Source organism: Sylvia atricapilla, chromosome 1 (assembly GCF_009819655.1).
Source record: "Sylvia atricapilla isolate bSylAtr1 chromosome 1, bSylAtr1.pri, whole genome shotgun sequence".
Classification (NCBI taxonomy): domain Eukaryota; kingdom Metazoa; phylum Chordata; class Aves; order Passeriformes; family Sylviidae; genus Sylvia; species Sylvia atricapilla.
In genome coordinates this window covers 112,810,981-112,832,716 of record NC_089140.1, presented here as the reverse complement: position 1 = coordinate 112,832,716, position 21,736 = coordinate 112,810,981, and the positions used below count along the sequence as shown (strand labels likewise).

At 37.2% G+C, this 21,736-nt stretch overlaps 1 protein-coding gene across 1 annotated transcript in view; it reads left to right on the top strand.

The window, feature by feature from the left end:
• ALKAL1 (ALK and LTK ligand 1) overlaps positions 1 to 17,282 on the top strand; it is a 35,520-nt gene extending 18,238 nt beyond the window's left edge. Inside the window, exons 2-5 of the mRNA XM_066333128.1 lie at positions 7,562 to 7,615; positions 11,381 to 11,461; positions 13,680 to 13,756; positions 16,588 to 17,282. Of these exons, the coding sequence (XP_066189225.1) occupies positions 7,562 to 7,615; positions 11,381 to 11,461; positions 13,680 to 13,744 (200 nt within the window). The 3' untranslated portion in view covers positions 13,745 to 13,756; positions 16,588 to 17,282. The remainder of the gene's footprint in view (positions 1 to 7,561; positions 7,616 to 11,380; positions 11,462 to 13,679; positions 13,757 to 16,587) is intronic.
• The last annotated feature ends 4,454 nt before the right edge of the window (positions 17,283 to 21,736 follow it).

The window sequence follows — 21,736 nt, the reverse complement described above, 5'->3', positions numbered from 1 at the left end:
GCACTCTATGTGTAACCCTTAGGCTCTGGAGTATACTTTGTGTTGTGGGAACTGAAAGGGCTCTGATTAGGCAGCGTAATGGGAAGCCTGGTAAACTCTGCTTTCAGAGCAAGAAGGTATGCATGGGTACTTTCAGCATATTCTACATTCAGTAGATGGCAGTGGTATGCAGTGATATATTAATTCTGGATTTTCTCTTGAGCAGACACTCTTACCTCTGTGAATCCAAGCAGTGTTGATTTGGGGATTTATCGGAGGCTTTTTCTTCCCCAGAAAATACTGAGATACTAGATAATTCTTAACTTGCTATGGTAGAAAGTGACAGAAAATGAAAAAAAACCAACCAAACAAAAACCTTACTAAGTTATTGTAATCTTCATTAGACAGCACTTGGAGGAATCTGTTAAGTTTTGAATTTCAAACAGCAATACTACATCCAGAAAGGAATGTGTCTGTCTGGAGCATTGACTCATTTTCCATCTATGCTCAGTATGTACACATCAAAGTCTCAAAACAAAAGTGTTCAGTAAGTGGGAACTGTGTGTGTTACTTAACAGGAGTAGTAACACAGTGACTTCTTGGAATACTGCACACAGAAATAGATATTTTCCCTTGCCTAAAGGAATGAACTGCAGATCTAGTGGGGGAAAGCAGGGTATGTGAGTTGGGGTGGGGGTATGTAAACAAACAAATTACTAAAACAATTAGAAATCATTGTAAAACTTTTAATTGCAGAAAACTGAAGAAAAACAACAAAACAAAAGCAGAAATGCAGTTTATGTAGTAGAAATTACAGATGAGTAGTCTACGAAAATTAAAATGCATCATTTAGATAGATATTTGGCAGGTATAATAAATATAATGCATCATTTAAGTAGATATATGGCAGTTATTTCTAACACAATATACAATTTTAATGATTTCTAATTGATAATGATGGAAGGAGTTGCTCCTTGTTGCACAAAGGGGTTTTTTCCCCTCCCTATGGGAGACTGCAATAGGAAAAGCATTACATCTGTTAGTCTGTGAACCGAGTTGTAATACAAGTACAAACTCATCCTAAGGATTTTGAGCACCTTTAAGGACCTCAGAATCAGTTGGTGGTCCCTTAGTAGGGAATAAAAATGTCACACATTTGCAACAAAGTGCAGACTCTGTTTCTCTGTTGTTTCAGACAGACACCACATGAGAAACCACAGAAACATTTCAATCCATACTGATACATCTATTGTGCACAGAGCAAAAAGTAATATCATTCTGGTAGCAATGGCATAGCAGCGTAGAAAATGCAGCATTTCCAGCCTAGCCAAAGCTTCTGGAGTCCTCAATTTTTCAGGTGAGGATTTGGCCATCTCTGGGCCCAGAAGTAAGTTTTGTGCAAACTGATCACAGCTGAAGTGAAATAATGAAAGGAGGAAATTAAGGCCTTTTAATTGGTTGGGGTACTGAAGAAAGAAGTATATGCTAATTGATTCAGCCATGCTTAACATCATCTGCCGCTGAGGGCTGTGTTAGAAGCTGGTCACCCAAGCACCGTGAAAACTCGGTGTGGAAAGTGCCCCAGCCAGGGATTGGGATCCACTCCCTGCCCACAGTGGTGGCCACATGTTTCTGTCTACCTCTAGCTATTATACTCAGGTCAGAGCTCTAAGCATACACTTCATGCTCCATTTATTCACAGGGTATTTTATCCATATCCCAAATATAACATCTATTCTTTACTCCACAGCACACTGAAGTCTTATCAAGTGAACATTAACAATTTTTTCTCCACTGGAATGCCTTATCTTTGTCCTTTGAACTGTTTTCTATTTTGAGCAAAAACTCTTTTTAATTTTTTTTTTTAACCTGAGGAAGTACATCTACTTCTAAAAGTTGTAGGAATAGTTATGTGTTTAGATTCAATGCAGAGAAAGGATGTTTTAGGACATTACATTTTTTATTTTTTTTTTTTATTATTTTTTTAAGCACCGTTCTTCTAGGGTTTCACTTACATTTGGGACAATGATGCTGAGGACACTTTGATCCTGGCATTGCAATGTCATTCTATTCACTCATCTTAGCATATCACTTTACTTGGGTATGATTATCTTGTTCCAGTTGAATTTCATCTCTGTTGTTTCAATTCTTCTGAGAACTTTTATTCTTTATGAATTTACATTTAAAAGATTTAATTTTCATTTTTATTACGAAATGTTTTATTTTCTGTGCTAACTAAACCATCTTGATATTGTTGAAAGTATGCAAACCTCCTCCTAGCAGTGTTTCACCTAGTGTTGTTGCAGCAGGCAGGAGTTGCCATCTTTAGGCAAAATGGAGAATCTGTAGTAAAGAAAACTCTATCCAAATAAATATGATTCGTCTGTGTAAGTACTTGAGATAGTTTTGCTGACAGTGTTCCAATAATTTTGGGAGCATGATATTTTAAAGATTGCAAGATTTATTTGTGTACTATGAACCGATATAGCCTTTGTATAAGTTGAAACTTTGGAGAGCCTTGTCCTTTAAAATGTCACATTTATTTAAAACTGCTAAAACATACTGTGTTGTTAGCAGTTTCATGACATGAAATGATCTTTCTAAAAAAACAAAACAAAACCCCCAAACCCCGTGCTATTTTCATGCCAAAATGTTTTGGAAGCCTGCATCTGGGTTTATAATAGAAGAGTCAGCTACATCTTACTGCTGACAGTTTTCTTCTGCCATTTCACAGATAGAAACAAGAAAATGCACAACTGTAGTGGGTTGACTCTGGCTGGATGCCAGACACCCACAAATGCCACTCTATCACTCCCCTCTGCAACTGGACAGGGGGGAGAAAATATAATGCGAGTTCATGAGCTGAGATAAGGACCAGAGAGATCAGCCACCAAATACTGTTATGGGCAAAATAGGCTGGAATTAGAGATACTAATTGAATCTACTACTTACAAAATCAGAGCAGGATAATGAGAAGTAATATAAAACCTTAAAAACACTTTCCCTCACCCCTCCCTTCTTCTCAACTCTACCTCCTCCCCCTCAGTGGCAGAGGATATTAGGAAAAGGATATTAAGTCCGTTCATTTAATGTAGTTTCTGCTGCTGTTCTAGCATGGTATCTCCTCCCACAGGAGAAAATTCTGCATTAACTTCTCCTACTGGAGCCCATCCCACAGGGAACAGTCCTCCACAGCCTGCTGCTGTGTGGGCCACTCTTTCATGGGATGCAGTCCTTCAGGCGCAGCCTGCTCCAGTGTGGGTCCCCATAGGGTCACAAGTCCAACCAGGAAACCTGCTGTAGCATGGGCTTCTCTCTCCATGTTCTGCAGATCCCTGCCAGGAGCCTGCTCCAGCACTGGCTTCCTACAGTTACACAGCGCTCTATCAGGCATCCATGCTCTGGTGTGGGGCTCCTCCATGGGCTGCAGGTGGATCTCCTCATCCCTCTGGACTTTCAAGGGCTGCAGGGGCACTGCGATCTGCACCACCAGCTGCAGAGGAATCTCAGCTCCAGCACAGTGGAGCACCTCCTCCCTTTCCTCCTTCTCCACTGACCTTGGTGTCTGCACAGTTGTTTCTCTCAGTGTTCTCAAAATGCTCTTCTCTGGCTGCAGTTACATCTGCACAATAACTTCTTTTCATTTTCCTCTTAAATATGTTATGACAGAGGTGTTGCCACTGTTTCTGATTGGCCCAGTCTTGACCAGTGGAGCACTTTTGCTGTCTGATTGACCCTAATTCTCTGAATAAACTAAAAATATACAAAAGTTGTCTGTTGGAAACATAAACAAATGGAGATCTTGATTTTTTTTTTTCTGCCTGAGGATGTGGAGGTTTTATGTTCCAAATCAATGAACTGTTTTGTGGAGTTGGCTTATTTCACGGCTGCGATCACAGTTCTTTTTATTTATACTCCATTAGGACATGAATGTTCCTGGCACAATTATGGTGACATGATACTGGTGACAGTGCAAACACAGGGTAAAAATCAGCACCTGCTGTCACAACTTTGCAGTCTGAACAGACAAAACACAGAAAATCTGAAGGCACAGGAAGATGAAAAGACCCATTGAAGGTGGAGCAATTATGTCTTAAGTTGCAAGCTGTAGACAAACCTGAGACCAGGCTTTATTTAATATCATACCCTTCTGTAATTTCACCTAAATTAGTGAAAAAATAAACATTCCGCTCAGCTGTGGGGTGCCGAATAACAACTGAAAGAATAATCTTCTGGAGAATTAGCTTTACAACAGTGGTTAAATCCATCTTGTAAAGTTTATAACAAAATTTGAGAGAGGAGAGCTGGATCACCTGTTGCTTACTGATTCCTAGCTCAGACCTTGCTAGCTCTCCCTATCACCACAATTATCCCAGCTGGGATAAAACTCAGGCAGATCTGGTCACCTCTTACCTAAAGCCATGAGATCTCTGAAATGTCACAGCTTGATAAAACTAACAGTATGAACTGGTTTAGAACCAACTTTCTGTCAGTGAAGCAGAGCTGGAAAACCCTCAAATTTGTTTAGCATAAATATTCCTGCTATTTTAGACAGGCTAGCCAGTACCAAATCCATTGTAGCACCATTAGACAGTGGCCAGTGCTGTCTGTGGAAGGACAGGCAATATTTTGTCTCAGATGAGTAAATATATAAGGATACATGTAGAAGTCCTTTTGTAAATAGGAAATAAATCCTTGAACTAAGGTTATTTATGATTATAAACTGAGATTATGCCCAGAATGAACACAGGGTCAATAGCTCAATAGTGCCTTTTAACTCAGATGTACTCCATAGTGAGCAGTGCAGTCTTGTACATTGGGCACAAGAATGCTGCACTTTAAATATTCTCCCAGCTGATTAAAACCAATGTTTATATATCACATAGGATGTATGCTGGCTGTATTTTAATAGTTTGTGTAATATGGTCTTGGAGCAAGAATGGATTGAGTAAGCACTCTCCACTCAATATTTCCCATTCATGTGGTTTTCACACTTACAACATTTTATTTTTTCATTTTCCTGTTTCTTTTTTAGTTTTTCCCAGTTTGAGGTGTTTTGATTTTTAGTAATACTTTGCCAGTCTATGTTATTGTATTAACAGTTCTGCTTTTCTTTTGTGAAATTAGTATGTCAAAGGAATTTAACTTGCATTGTGAGGATATGAACCTTTGCTGTGAAAACGGGCACATTAATAGGTGATAGATAATGCATGAAATATGACTGGAGCAACTGAGAACTTGTTAGAAGCCAGAAGTTCAGGGGGCTTTTTCATGCTGATTTTTGGCTGCTTTTTGAAGAGCTTGTAGAAGTATTTATGGACTTGCTATCCTGCTTCTGGCCGCGGTGTGATCAGGAGTCAGTGGCGCATATTCTATTCAAAGATGATGCTCATTAGTTTGATTGAATTGCTAAGTCCTTTGAGACCTCAGTCTCGCAGTTGTGTACAGACAGAAGGGCTTGGCTACGCCGCTGGCAGAAGGGGGAAAATGACCGTGCTTGTGTCGGGCAGCTCATAGTTCAGGGGGAGTCGCCTGTGCCATTAGAGCCAGAAGCGTTCCAGGAACCCGCGCTGCCCGTGATTCTTATACAAACGAGCTCAGGTTGTTTTTGTGCCGGGCTGGGGGCTCGCCGGTTGTGTGTTACCCAGCAAACACACTGTACTATTAGGCAAACGAGCACTGGAAGGAAGCTGAGCCATGGCACATGTTGAAAGGCTGATTGCTGCCCGGAGGGACAGCAGCCGCAGCAGGGAGCAGCAGGCGCGCAGGCAGGCGGTGCTTTTCAGCGCACAACTGACCCAGATTTCCCTCCTGGGGCAGGCCGGGCTGGGCTGGTGTGAACCCCGGCCCCATGTGGGTTACTCGTGGAAAGCAGACTCTGCGGTGTTCCTTTCAGGCTTACCAACGCAGCTACAGCTGCAATTTTATACTTGCAATGCCTAGCTCCTCGACAGAGCATCAATCTGTCCTCCTGTTTCACCTTCTAGGCATTAAGGGATGGGGGGTTGGCTCTAAACAGAGTTTTCCTAAAGGATTTTATGGGGCAAATAGACAATTTTATGGAGCAAAAAGCAGCTACTGTTCCCACTGGAAATTCAATGTACTTCACGAGTGTCTGTATCTAAGTGTTCTTTGTCTGAGCAAGAGCCATGAGTTGCTAGCCTGTCCTTCACCAGGCTGTGTTTATTCATCAGTACTTGTCCACTTGAGGCATCCCATTCAGCACTCACACCAATAGTTTCCCTATTTTGACTTTTTGTATTCTTCATTCTGCATAATTCTGAACTGCCTGATGTTTCTTACCAGTAAAATTCTAGGTTTATTGGAGAAGAGGTGGCATTTCTTCTGCAATAAGAAAAGAGATGGGTTAAATCTGATATTTTTAAGAAATTTTAAGTAAAGTGGGTCTCCTAACCTTGATGAGTTGCAGTAAGACTTGGGCATTCTATCTTAAAATCCCAGCCTAAAAATACACCCATGTGACCTCTGAGAAACTGCCTAAAGCCAGTGGTAAGAATTTATCTTGGCAGATAACCAGCATCTTCCTGTAGTGTGAAAGGAAACTAGCTCTCTTCAGAGCTAAATGTTAAGTCAGACTGGGAATTGAAAAAAAAGTACGAGAATACAAAGAATTAAAATTACTTTAGATGCAAGGAAATATTTTTAGTGAATAAATATATTTAACTGCAGGTCCTAATGCTGCAAGTTAGTCATGTTCCTTGTCTAACTGCCAGGGAAGGTTCTTTGAATTTGGCATAACAGGCAGCTTGTTACTGTCTCCAGCAATAGCTGCAGGTGCCCAGAAGTTTTGTAAGTGCTTTCAGTGGAAAATTCGTGAGACTGAGGGGAGATGTACTGGCTCCGAGGATATTTACTTGCATCAAAAGTTTCTGCTGTCAGCCAGAGGCAGCGTCTCATTGAAAAAGGAGGAAAAAAAAGGAAAAGAATTTTATCTTTTTGTGTTAGTTCTCTTTTCTGTTCTTTATGATTCTTTTTTATGTTCTGAGGCTTCTATTGTCTTGTAATTTCTGGGGGGAAAATGCCATAAATGAAAAGGGAATATTTTAAAATTCAGAGCAGTTTTCACAAGAGAATATTTTTTTACTAATATTGCAATTAAAATGTACATGGCCCATGTCTCTTTTGAGTGATTTGTAGGAGACTTTTCTCTTCAGATACTTGTTATTTCAAAGCCCAAAAAGTGATATTTAATTTGTATTTATCTAAGTATTTTACACAATTTCTTCAGATACTCACATACTTGTAAGTATGATGATGTATTTATATTATTTGCAGTATTTCTATACTTACAGCCCCACTCAGACCTAAGATGTGCAGAAATTAGTGCCAGAAAATGATTGTGCATTTTAGGATGACCATTTAATATTCATCTGGGAATTACCTGAAATACTTCACAGTGTTGTTTACATATCCACACCCCCACAACTATGACAAATTAAATCTGTAGTTAATTTGGGAAGCTGTTCGGTCTCTGTACATCAGACATCTTGAAATATTATGCTTTCAGAGCTTTTATTGTAATTCCTAGGGTACATAATTTTTTTTTTTCTTCTCTCCTCAGAAATTTTTCCCAGAGATTCCAGTCTAAAAGACAAGTTCATAAAACATTTTACAGGTAAGGCAGCTGCTTGTGTTTTCCCACATGTGCATATTCTAAGAAGCTACAAATGTCACACCACTAGTTTTGTGAGGCTCAACACCAAATTAACATTTCTGAAGTTAAATGTGCATCATTTTAGAACTAGAAATTTTTTAAGAACTCTAGTTTCATTGAATAATCAACTGAACTATCTGGCCTAAAATAACTATCAAAGTGTCCTAAGTTAAAACACTACTTAAAAGTCATTGTTCAACTTTTATCCTCGTATAGTGCTTTCCACATTTATTTTCACATTCACTAGTTTTAGAACTTCTCATTGCACTGCACATATCTTTAAGAAACAGACCTTTGTGACCAAGTAAGTTTTCACCAAATCAGGGACGACTTTTTGCATCTGTCTCATGATGTCTATGTGTGGATACTTATTTTAATAGTGGAAACAGATAGAACAAGGAAGGATTAAATTAGTGTAAATGAAAAATAAAAATAACTTGCTGTTTCAAATATGAAAATTTATGACAATTACAGCCAAGTACTTCAAAACTGAGGTGGAGTTGTACAATGCACTTAACTTTGAGACTGTATTGTAACTACTGAGAAAAAATATTGTACCTTCTGAATACATGCAATACAAATTACCAATGGCAAGGTGCTTGCACTCATCATTTGCTCTCCAGTTCCAACTTTCTGTAACTCAGAAAAGTGAAGGTCTAAAAGTATGACACTGCAAATCTCTTGCTGATTTTCAAGGTTATTTGAAGTATTGAAACTAAAAGCTAGAGAAATAGCAGGCCATCGGAGCATGAAAAAGAGAATTGGAAATAATTATGCATTTCCTCTTTGCTGGAAATTTCAGGCAGTGCCTGACAAGAAAGGAAGGTATTTGTTGTCTCTTTTGCATGGGGCAAGTGTATTCAAACCTTTGGGATAAGCACAATTTTAAGGAACCTTCTGACAAAAAAAAACTCACTGCAACCCAACAGAATCTGCAAGAAGTGTGCCAGAGCCAGCTGGCCCTTCACCCTCACAGTAAACAGGAGTAATTGTGAACCTGACCATTTTCAGTCCATATGAGAAAGAAATTAACATAGAGCTTCAAACCATGCTATGCTATGTAACACAGCAATACTGAATATTCCTCTCCTGGGAAGAACAGACAAGAAACATTTGTTTATGTTAGTACTTAATCCATTTCCTTTTCATTTTTAGCTTTGGAAACTCCTCAGCTACCATAAAAATCTCAACATAAGAATCTGGGGAAGCTAAGTAATGAATACAGAATGAGTTTCATTACTCAAAACCAGGGAAAAACAACCACGAGTTTTACAGAAAGTAATTTGAGAATGGTAAATCATAGGAAAGCAAAAGAGAAAAAAATACTTGAAGGCCTATTAAATTAATAGTCCTTTTCTGCATGAGTAGTTGCCATCAAAATTGCTGAAATTACTTGAATAAGATTAGTTGGAATGAATGAGGAAAGCAGGATCATTCCAAAATACTGAAAATTTATTTGCTGGCTCAGGATTTCTGCCTACAGTTGGTTTCTTTCTTTTTCTTTCCTTTTCTCTCTTTCCATCTCTCTCTGTTTCTCTTTTTCCCTCCTTCTCTTTTTTTCTCTCTCTCTCTTCATCTCTTTCTTTCACTCTTTTTTAAAAATAAATCCTAAGATCTTCAGTGATGGAGTTTTCTACCCACTCTTTTCAATTTTATTTAATTTTTCATAGCTTTATCAGATCCTGTAATCCATAGGCACTTTCCTAAAATACAGTGGAACTTAAGATTTTGTTATTCTGTTTCAATAGTAATCTTCTAGCAGTCTTCATTAATTATACTTTGATTATAGTCCTTCCTAGTTCAAGAATTAGGACTTCCTAAACTAATGAAGTTGTGGGGGGAAAAAAAAAAAAAAAGAGAGAAGCTGAATTCAACATTATCTTTATAGTCCATTATCTTTACAGTTTCAGGGTTAAGAAAATTATTGCACGCTTCTCATATGCCAGGAATAATAGACACATTTTAAGCCAAATAAGAACTATATGTAACAGTGCTTGACTATAGGAAAAATCATAAATAATCTTGTGAGTCATAAAGCAATCTATCAATTTAGCTTGGAAAGCCAGCTGACACAGAGTGTTTTGTAAGGCATAAATAAAATTAACAGCCTATTTTTGATGACAGGGAAGAGAGCTGGAAAACCATATATTATCTGAAGGGACATGGAATTTATTTAGTGACAAAAGCCAGTGTTGTCTCCATATATGCTGGATAATTTCAAATTACATACTTTTCCTTGAGCCTAATTACTCACTCAGATAAAAAATATTCCAGTTTGTTGAAAAGATTATTTGTGGCTGAAAAAATGTACTGAAATCCATGTACTGCTATAAAATATATCTAACCTTCAAGTATGTTCACTGTCATAAAAAGGAATCTTCTCTAGAGCTCATGGTGATTTTGCTTCAGCATTCAGACAGAATTAGCTTGATATATTTTACCAGGCTCATAAACCATCTTTCAAGTTACAAAAGAAGTGGTTTTTGGTTTTTTGTTTTTTTTTTTTTTTTTTTTTTTTTTTTTTTTTTTTTTTTTTTTTTTTTTTTTCCCCAGAAATGCTTTTTATTTTCCTCTGAAAGTAAAATTGGCCAACAAAATCTGCTTCATGTGGATTTTGTAGCATTGTTTGAAACAAGCTATTCTTATTCAGGGTTCCTGCTTGTACTAAATTTAGATTTAAATCTAGTCTTATTCACTTAACATCAGTTTATGTCAATGTTTTCTGTCCAAACCACAGGATACTTGTCCCCAGCTGTAAAGGACAGTCTTGCTAAACAGGTCACGTGATGCAAATATTACATACTTGCTCTCCTTGAATGTCATCAGCAATACTTTCCCAGGGCCATCAGTGATTTTGGAATGGGTCTTCAGCAACTTGTTACAGTTGAGCCATGTTTTTATAGAAAAACAGAACCATAGAATGGTTTGGGTTGTAAGGAACCTTAAACATCATGTAGTTCCAACCCCCTGGCCATGAGCAGGGACACCTTTTTTATCAAATACTAATGTAAACAGATGGCAGTGTGTAGCCAGAGAAGAGAGAAACACACTATACCCTGGACATGCAGGGATTTGCCTTGCCAAGATGAAACACATCCTGTGTTCTGCACATCTGTATGCTTTTTACTAGGATTATTTTAACAGGAGATCAGGTTCCTAGATGTTATTCAGCTGTCAGTTTTTCCCCTCAACACCCACACTGTATATTAAGAATTTTATAAACCATCTATGTGCAAATTAAAAGCATTAATACATGAAAGTACTTAATCTTTCCAGGAGTTAGAAACTCATATTTGCTTAATATGTATCTTTTATCTAACTTTACAAATAGTATCCTTAATCCAGGTGCATTATTCCTTCTACATTATACTACAGACATCTATTGAACAAACTAAATTCTATTGTAATTACAACTCTATTTTTCACCATATAAGAAATTTTACTGCTAATTTTGAAATACTGGAATTTCAAGGCTAAACCAGCCTGTCTTTTTCACCTGCCATTTTTCTATCATGAGCATACAGGGACTACACCAAAATCTCTTTCTCTTATTTCACTAGCATTATTATACTTGTGTTGCATCGTAGTAGTTTAAGGTTTAGTAAAATACTAAATGCAATTTGAGCCAAGAAAAAAATGAACTTAATGCTATGTGTTGTTGTCATTCATAGAAGTTGCAGAGCAGTGACACTCAGAGCTTTTTAACTCCTCCTTACTTTCAAACAGGGCCAGTCACATTTTCCTCAGAGTGTAGCAAGCACTTCCATCGACTGTATCACAACACAAGGGACTGCTCAACGCCAACCTGTAAGTAGCAAATTACTTTTTAATGCTAGCTGTGATACTTGTTTGAAAGCAACATACTCTTCTTATTAAGTGTTTGATGTCCTTGTCCTTTTTTAACAGTTGCTCTTTAGCACTACATTACAAAACATACCCAGGTCTTCTAATATATATTTTCTGTTAATGCACATGCTGTTTGCTGAACATCATGGAGTTCCTTCAAAGTGATGCTAAAAGAAATGAAATTAAAACTACATTGACAAAATTAATAGGGTGTGCTTATGCAGAGGGAAAACATGAAACCATTTTCTCCTTCCTGGTCTCTTTAGCTTTACTTGTGCAAGATAAAATTTGAATCATTCTTTACCTTCTATTAATGCTTAATAGTAGGGTTATATCTTTGGGGTTCCATATATTTCAGCTTGTGAGTATGATTTTCTATTAAATACCCATTGTTAAACAACATAAAATCATTTCATTCATCATTCTGCTATTGATACTCTCAGTTCTCATCAAACAACCTTCCTATCTGAGACTGCAGAAGCTTTGCTTTAATGCAATCTGAATATAATTTTGTCTGAGACGCTGAAAAATAAAAGTGTTCTTGGATAAAACGGATAGAAGAGCAAACAAAAACCGCAAACCAAAATGGGAATTCCTTAAATAGAAGTTACTTCCGCAGGCTCTAGTGCAATGGACAAATCAATTAAAGTCAATGGAAAATATCAGTGTATTTTATTAGAGAAGCTGAATATCATTAGGGATGTGTAAGCACAAACTGTGGACAAAGTTTGGTGCTTTGGAAGCTTTTCAGGATTTAACATAAAAAAACAATGGCACTTTCTGATTGCATCACTTAGAAGCATTGTTTGTGAGCAGCTGAGATGCTGTCTCACCAAAGCTCAGTACCTCAGAGGATTTGGTGTTTCAAAGGGGATGGAGCAGCCCTCATCTCCATTTGCCTTTACACTTATCAGAAGCTGGAATGTAGGAATCCATGGCTGATCCTCAAAAGATATACATACAGCTTTCTAAGTAGACAGAGGAGTAGGCAAGGCATATTTCTATTACATGATGTACAACAAAAAAACACATGTTATATGCCTTGATACATGGATCCAGAGCATATGAATATTATTTGTACACTTAAGTATTGCCTGAGTGTTTCACTTTATTTGTAAAGAAACACAGTACTGTTATTTTTCTTATAATTAAATAACTTTTCTTAATGCTAAAAACAAGACTCTGATATTGAATAGCATGAAGAAATTTTTAGTTCAACTATCAAAGCAAAATGCAAAATAAAAACGGTGCTTTAAACCACAGCAGAGTTTTTGTTCTCCCTTGCATCAAGCAAACCCAAAGCATACAATGAGTTACATTTACCTAAAACGTTCTGTTCTACAAAGGAGACCTAAGTCTTCAGATTTGTCTCCACCTTATCCATCACCCAGGCTGATCATAGCCAAGATCTTTCCCTGTGTCTTTAGAGGGGTTTAATATTTTCATTCAGAGTCACTTTAGTCATCATGGGATGTCTGAGGATGAGTTATTCCCTCTACCTCTGACCTGGTTATACACTGTACAAATATTTTCTGAGGAACTGAAACCCAGATAGAAATCACTTTCTTGCTGTTTGGCATAATTTATATTAAGTTTTATTAAAATACTTACCAAGCAAGATGAGAAATTAGCACCTATGTATTTCTTGTTAGCAAATATCAGAGAGGATGGCAGTGACTCAGGGTCCACTTGAACAAAGTGGTCATTTGAACCAAGGGCACACGACAGAGGGACTGGAAGTGGGAGGTTAGTATCTTTAATTGAGGATTAGGAGATGTACTTAAATGTGAAAAATATGGAATTAAATCAATATTAATACTAAATGCAACAATAAAGTGTTTGAAGCAGCCTGATGTCCAACTACATTATAGTCTGATAGAACAGGCTCCCAGTTAATGAGTTAAATTCCTTGTCTTTCACATCCCAGTAGGAAACTTATCTGGTAGAAATTTAATTCCTGCCATCACTTGTACTTTTCCTTTAGAGCACTGATTATGCTAAGGTACAATTTAATATTGCATCTTGCACACATAATTTCATGATTTTCCATCAGATAACAGTTCCACTGTGTAGAGTCTCTGAAATTCAGGTACAAACTTTACATTTAATTTTATGCAGTTTTTTCGAGGGTATCTGGCAACTGAGATTCATTATTACTGTGGGTAATTTTGTTTTATAGATTACAAAAGGTGTGCAAGATTGCTAACGAGATTAGCAATGAGCCCTTTGTGTACACAGTCCTAGGATGTTTGCTATGTAAGTATCATTTTCCCTACTCATTTTCTTATTTGTTGAATGGTCTAGGGGTTTATTTTACACTTGTACTTGTTATCAGGTGTGCATACAAAAATGTCGTATTATCAGAGTGTGACAACATGCAGCTTTGGGCATTGCAGAACTGACTAGCTCCTCCTGGAAATGCATAGAAGCACAAATACCTCTGACAGGCCCTACTGTAATTTCCTACAAGTGACTTGTGTCACTGCAGTCCATAATTATGCACTGGGTGGCCTCTTACTACTCAAAATTTCAAGAAGTAGTCTGCTTGGTGAAATAAAAGTGCCCAAGGACATCATCAGCACATTAATTTCAGGTCGTTCTGCAGAGGACTTTGTTCTTAATCCATGGAGGAAACAGAATTTCTTAGTCTCAGGTCTACCAATGCAATCTTCATAGATAACCTGTCCCTTCATTCATTTCTGGGACCCCTTTTCATTCGCAAGTTGTCTCCTAAGAATGTATGAAAAGTTATTAACTGCTTCATGGTGATGAAAGGAAACTGAACATAAAGATATGGAAAGCTAAAGGTTTAACTAACTAATCTGAGGAAGAAATTAGTCCATTCTTGTTTATGAATAGGATGTCAAATGTGTTAATTAAACAGTATTGAATGTCACTGATAAAAGTAACATCTCCTAGTGAGCTGTTTGAATATTATTAAGATGATTATGCTTTCAAAAATTAATTTGAAAATACACACACTGGTTGTTATTATTAACCACTAAAATGTATAAAATCATTGACTTTTATTTATTTAAATTTCTTGAAAGATGGTTTCCTTTCATCACCTCCTCCTGAAAAAAACTGCAAGCTCTGGAGCTTGAGGGAGCTGTATATGTCACTTCTTCCTGCATCAAGACTTCAATTCATACAAATCAAGAATAAGAAAAGAAGAGTAGGATATGAGTCAGTGTTAGCTGATTTGATTTCCAAGTGGAGGTGGGATTCATTTTGGTGGCTGTGCTTTAAAGAATATGGCAATATTTCAATCCTGAGAAGAAATGACATAATTTCTTTCTCTTCCTCTCTTGTTAACTATTTTCAGTCTCTTTGGCCTCTTGATTTCCAGGTGTTGCAGATGGTGTTGAATATACCAAGGACAATGAACCAGAGACTGACTAGGCATCTCATTATTCTGCCTGTATCTCCTTTTCATGACTCAAGGCAGGAATCCTTTTCTGAATCCTCCATTAAATAAAAATAAAATTGGGGGAGGTACTTAAATTCCTGTTTGTTTTTTAGTGTTCTCTTTTAAATCTCAGCTTATCAAACATCCCAGCACTCTCTTACTTTTGACAGTTTTACCTTTTTAATCTCTGTTTTTCCTTTATCTGTATCCATTTACACCTCTGGATTCATGTATCAGGGCTTTCAGAGATTTCTGGTGTTCCAAAATTTTTTTTTCTTTTTCTTTAAAGAGAATGAGTCAAAGATCTGCCTACACATCCACAGTACAGAAGCATCTATCTCATCCTATTTCCATCTTTAAAGCATAAAAGAATCAAAAGTTGCTATGATTTGCAAAGCCAGGTGTTTTAATTTGCCTGCCAAAAATACACTCAAAGACATGAAAAATAGGGAAGGAATGTTTTAAATGGTAAGCACTGCTAGCAGCTCATGTGCACTGCATTCACTTGAAGTTATATCCAGGCTGGCTTTCTCTCTACCTTGTTAAAAATATTGAAAACTTTCTTGGAAAAAGTAGAGCCATGATCTGAGTGTTTCCCAGCTGTCTCTGTGCTCCCTCACACCATTCCTCCACCACCTACAGTTTCCATAATAAATAAGACATCCTCAGATCTTCATGTTTACTCATATCCACTGATTCTTGGAGTGGAAATATTTTCTTGAGAAGGGTGAAGAGTGGCAGGAACTGCTCTCTCTTCCCTGTTCACAGGGAGTGCAACAAAGGACTTACGTTCATCCATCAATAACATTACAATTCCAACATAATGCTCTGATTGATTCTGCTTCGTCTGTTGGTACAAGGGATCTGTTTTCCTCCCCACCCTCACACCAGTGTAGAGAGGACATGGCCATAGATCCTGCTGCCTGTAAAAAACATATGCCTTCACTTTAACATAAAGACAGAGTCTTGGAGATTCTTGGTTGCCTTGAAGAAGGAGGCTCTCTCACTTGAAAAACTGACAGCTATTTTTAAGCTTTTTCCTGCCAGTACTAAAATAGACTGCCTTTTCCTCATTAAAAAAAGAGCTGCAGTGCTATTATGCAAATATTTTCCGTCCTCGTCTGTAAATATCTGGGTAGACAAAGATGTGGTCTTTTCCTCTTCGAAATGAACTTTTTCTTGGGGAGAGCCAATCATCCGCCCGCGGGATGCGGCCGCGCAAGCCGTGGAGGGATGTTTCAGCACCATGGAGAGGCGCCACTCCCCGGGCAGCGCTGGGGTGGCTCCGGGGCCGGGATACCTGACACATGCTGCCCCTACAGCTATTAGGGTTTTGGGTGGGTTTGTTTTCATTTCCTGAGTCAGATCCCTGCAAATGTAAGTAAAGCATTGGTTGAAACCCAGAATGTGAACTGCATGTGACTCTGTGAGTGGGGAGCTTCCCTGCAAGGTGCAGCAGCACAGACCACCGTGTGTTAAACCTCTTGAGGCCAATGGATCTGCCACGGCAAAACTCATTAGTGTTCACAGGAGGGCAGGACTCCGTGGCATTTGAAGTAAATCTTATGATTTATGCAATCTACAGGAAACTGTGCTTTATGAAAAGAATTTTACTAAAGCAGTCTGCTTCTCTGGTTTGAAATGAGTTATAAAATGGCATTGTCCTTTTCTCTTGCAGACTTTCTACCAAGGAGAGAACTCTGATTTGCCAAGAAAGTGCCTTGAAATCTTCGAAAATGGAGAAGACATCTTTTATCTTTTTGATTTACAATGTTTTTGTTACTAGATGCATTTTATTTTCATATATTTGTCCGACATTCCATATTTGTGTGAAACATTATTTTATTTTGTAAATTTGTTGCCTATAGTTCAGACAAGCCAATTATTTAAATACATTGTATATGAAGAATACTAATGATATACTGATTAAATGTTATATAACCGTATGCAGGGAGTTGGTAAAATTTTGCTGTTTCTCTTGTTCCGTTGTATTGACATCGTTCTGCTCAGGCTCTTACTCTCATTATTTGCACTAACTTGAAATGCAGAAGTCTGTGTAACTGAAATCTGAATAAGCTGTTCAGTGGGGAAGTTTTACTTGCCATGGAAGATATTTTATATTATGAAGGTTTGTTAATATATACATATATATTATTGTGCATCAGAAAAAATTTGCTCAGAAATGCACCTTGCTTTCAGGAACATTTGTATGACTATTCTGGATTTTCATCAGTTACATTTGTACCGGCACTTATGGAAAGAGTTGCAAATAATGTAAATATAAAGACTGGAAAACTGCAATGCAGTTTTGGTGGAATAAAGAACATAAAAATCAACTATTTTACAAGAGGGGTTATTTAAGTATAATAAGAGGTCACTTATATACATATAAATACATATATATATTTAATCTACTGGTGAACTTGAAATAATCTTCCATGGAGAACTTCAGATGTGTGGTTTTAGTATTTTAAAGCATTTCATTTTCATTAGGTAAATTTTACTCAGCCATTTATTCTTCAGGTGAATAAGGTCCAAACAGAAATGCATCATGAACCTAGTGTGAACGACAGAATATCTCTTCAAGTATGGAAAGAGGGTAATAAAAAAGTCTAACAGAAGAAAAAATGCTTTCAAGTATAATACCATAAATCCAAGGGATACAGTGAATGAATTTGTCTTAAATATTTGGGAAGACTCCAAGGAAAACTGCTACATATTTTTTATTTAAAATCAAATTGTATTGGTCACATTTGCTACCCACTTGCTATCTCATCTGTTGCAAGCTCATGTGATTGCTTTACTAAGAACCTAGTATCCAGTGAGGTTTTTATGGTCAGACTCAGAATAATTGACAACACACATTGATCACTATGCTCAAATCACAATTCTTGAGATTAATTGACCGTTCAAGCTAGTCCCTTCAAATTAAATATTAACTCTACCCTTTTCCTCACTGTGGGCTTCATAGGCCCCTTAGCTTCCATGCCCAGCACTTTTCCCTCTACCCGGTAGCAGGAAAACTTTGTCCTGGTGTTCCTCATCAAATAGCAAAGAGCTGCCTTGTTATCCAAAGGGGTTTTCTTCCTTCTTTAGATATGTTCAGTGTATTACGGTGCCAAAGCTGTGCAAGGTTCTCTGATGCTCTAAGCAGTCCAACCCACAATTTTAGAAGCATTTGCTCCATCTATAGTCCCAGTTAGAAGGTTGTCCTGCGCTCTATATATTTGTGATTGACTGCATTGGTTTTCAAACTTTCTGCAAGCACGTTCTTTTGGTAAGAGCAAAGTTTTCAAGTCTCCTTCTAATCTGTGTCGAAAGCAATATTCATACTGAAAATCCCAGTGGTTTAAATGGTGATAAGGATAGCTTTCTATCTCTGTGAGTAACATACTTCATAGAAGCATTATTGGCTAAAACACTTTGGCAGAGTAGAAAGGATAAGGCTCAGAATAGGCAATCAGGCCCCAAGAAAAGCATTTTTCCTTAGTCCTGCTTTGGTATTTCCACTCTGGCTTGCTAGCTTCTTGGTCTAAAAAAAAGTTTCTTCTTTCTTTCCTAAAGGGACTGAAAAGAATTGAAGTATTTGGGGGATTTTTTTTCTGAAAATTACTTTTTTGATATCTAAATTCCAATGAAAAGACCTAATTTGGGTTATTTAATAAAGCTTTTGAGCTCAAATTTAATGTGCTTCAAATCTAAAGAGCTTCACCTTTGAAAAAAATAAAGAAATCTTCTTTCTAGTGAATTGAAAGTGTTAAAACCCCTCTCTTAGGGAAGATCCACAGATGTTACAAATACGCACATTAGAGGTTAGTATGACAAGTTAAAATATTTATGAGGGGGGAAAAAAAATCAAGAAATATTAAAAGAATAAAATCCCGTAGTTTTCTTTCCCAGATATCATATGGCTTAGATATGGCTTAGTAGGTCTGAGGGGCTTTTCTTTCTTTTTTTTTTTTTTTTTTTTTTTTTTTTTTTGTGTGTGTGTGTGTGTGTGTGTGTGTGTGTGGTTTTTTATTGTTTTGTTTTGTTTTGTTTTGTTTGCTTGTTTTGTTTTGGTGGGTTTTTTTGAGTTTGTTTGGTTTGGTTTGGTTTGGTTTGGTTCGGTTTGGTTTGGGGTTATTGTTGTTTTGGTTTTTTTGGGTTGTTTTGGTTTTTCTTTTGTTTGTTTGTTTTTTATGTTTTATTTTTTGTTTTTTTTTTTTTTTCTCTGGAAACAAACTATTCTTGAAGACATTTGTGGCATGGATCCCTTCTTTCTGTTTGGCCCCTTTTTGACGCTCAATATGCTCTAAATAGCTGGAAATTATTCCCAGCTTTTCTGAACTACCCCTCTACACATTTGTTTGTCACTATGTTCCATTATAGTTTTTAAATGCAGGGATACTAAAATTAGTACCATAAAAATCACAAAGTAGCGTAACAGAGTCACTTTCCTGTTTAACCTGAAACATAAGTTGTAGTCCTTTTAAGATCTGTTAATGGTCCCACATTCTAGGAATCAAGTTGAGAGGATGGTTTTTGGAAACACAGTAAAGAACCAAACAGAAACTGAGAGATGATACACTTAAACTGCAATTTTGTCATGTTTTCACATTATCGTTCTCTCTTCCAGATTTTCTTTTGTTTTTTCTCATAGATTTGAATCAAAAAAATATTTTGGCTTCAGAAATACTTCTGATTACAGCTTTTCCCATTACTGTGTTGTCCTTACATGCTCAAAATTTTTTGTCTAATTTCTGTCCTGGTGGAGAGTATTGCATAAAGCCAGCATTTACAGTAGTGCTTGATCCCAAAGTTGTTCACCTTTTTCAAACAACTTCATTGCACTAGACCTCTGAATTACTAAAGAAAACCACTGTCAACAAATAGTGTTGTTGGTCTGGCACATTGCAGAGAGAAAGTCAACAGCATAAGGCCAACAGCAACTTAACCTGGATCTGTGTGAACCAATACTACAACCCAAAGTTCAATTTTCTGCCTTTATTGCTGAGACCATCTTAATTTTTTATCAAAGCACTGTAAAAGTTTTCCAAGTCTGTGATTTGGGTGCTGCTCAAATGCAGGACAGAGACCCTATTTTCATCTCAGAGAGGTTAAAGCCACAGAGTAAAACAGTGTGAGGTAAGTGTACATGAAAACAATAAACTTTTGATGATTGGTGAGGTGGAAAATGACTCCATTGTCAGCTGTCTAAATGCATCACTCGGAGATTTGACAGCACAGAGCAAGACAGCCAAGCAGAGTTTTATAAGGAACTCTTCCTGTGATGAGGGTTCTCATTGTAGAGGGGCTTTTATAAAAAAAATTAAAAGAACCCAATGCTACACGTAGGAACCTAACATTTCCCACATAGGAAATTAAGGATTGTATGAACACCTTGTAAGTGTCAGAAACTGAAATTTTAGCATGGAATGAGACATTAGTTTTAAGAAGAAAATGATACCATGGAAGACACCAAAAAATGAGGATAAGCAAAAATGTAGAAAAAATTAACTGTCAGACTCACCTTGGTCACATGCACTGGTCGCCTATTGTGAAGACCAGCAAAAGTGTTGGGAGAGTAACTGAGATATAAAACAACAAAATTAATATATGTTCAGATCATATATAAAAGACGGCTACATTGGTTTTCTGAAATGGGTAAAGTCGAGACATTAGATAGATGAACACACTAGGCATAGGAAATGTAGAAATCCTAATTATTTCAACATGGCCAGAGAAAACAGCACCTCACAGACATTCTTTTCATCCCACCTGATCCTCCTTGTCCACCATGGATCTCTAATTCACCTGGGTCAGAAGCATGCAGGGGTCAGCAGAAAGACAGATGCTGTTTACAGACCTGTCAGAGCTACCCAGCGCAGGGTGGTTTGGCATGAGAGACTCTGAGCTGCAACAACTGTTTGGTGCAATGACCAGGATGAATAGCTGAGCTGCCTGATAAGAAAGAAAGATGAGAAGATGATAAGAAAGAAAGTATTTGCCTGAAATATGTCCCACTGCTCTCACCATCCCATTATCAGGGGCTACCTGCACTGGACCTGAGCTGGGAAAGACAGTTATGGAAAAGCAAAGGAGAGGTAAAAATAAAAGGAATGAGGGTCAGCAGCACTTACTGCTCTGGACTATGGGTTTGAATTCCCTAGGTTAATATTTTCTGGTAGTTTACATTTAACTTCTTGCCTCCTCCATTAACCATATAATAGCTGAACTTTCCCCCCGGACTTACCTCCTCACTGTCTCTAAAAATATGAAAGCCTTATCCTCTGCTCAGAGACAGATATTAAAAAATCAAATATAATCATTAAATATATTATAATTATTATCAAATATCACCATTAAAAGTCCACCAAAGAAAGAACATGTTGCAAATATTTTGTGAAGCTTTCGTGCATCTTCCCTGTAAGATGATAATTCTTAACTATTTTGAAAGACAAATTTATATAATTTGATAACATATATTCTGCTTTCAGACCCAAGGATAAGTATTTTTTCAACCATACCAGCATCAGTTTACTATCCATGTAGAATGTTATTAATGTAATTACACTACGCAACGTAATGAGTGTAATTAATTTAGCTTTGGTGCTCACTTCTCCTTATCACTCCTGTAATTCCATAGAAGTGCAGTAATTCTGCCCCTTGCTTAAGTAGTTGATTCATTTGCTTACTTGAGTATCAGAAAATTTTTGTGCCCCCCTTGTTAAAGACATTTCTTTCAAAAAGAATAGTCTTGGAATTGATGACCATTTTTACATTGAATATGGTAAATTTTGTGTTTTACATATGAAACGACAAGTTCAATTAATAATTACTCACTC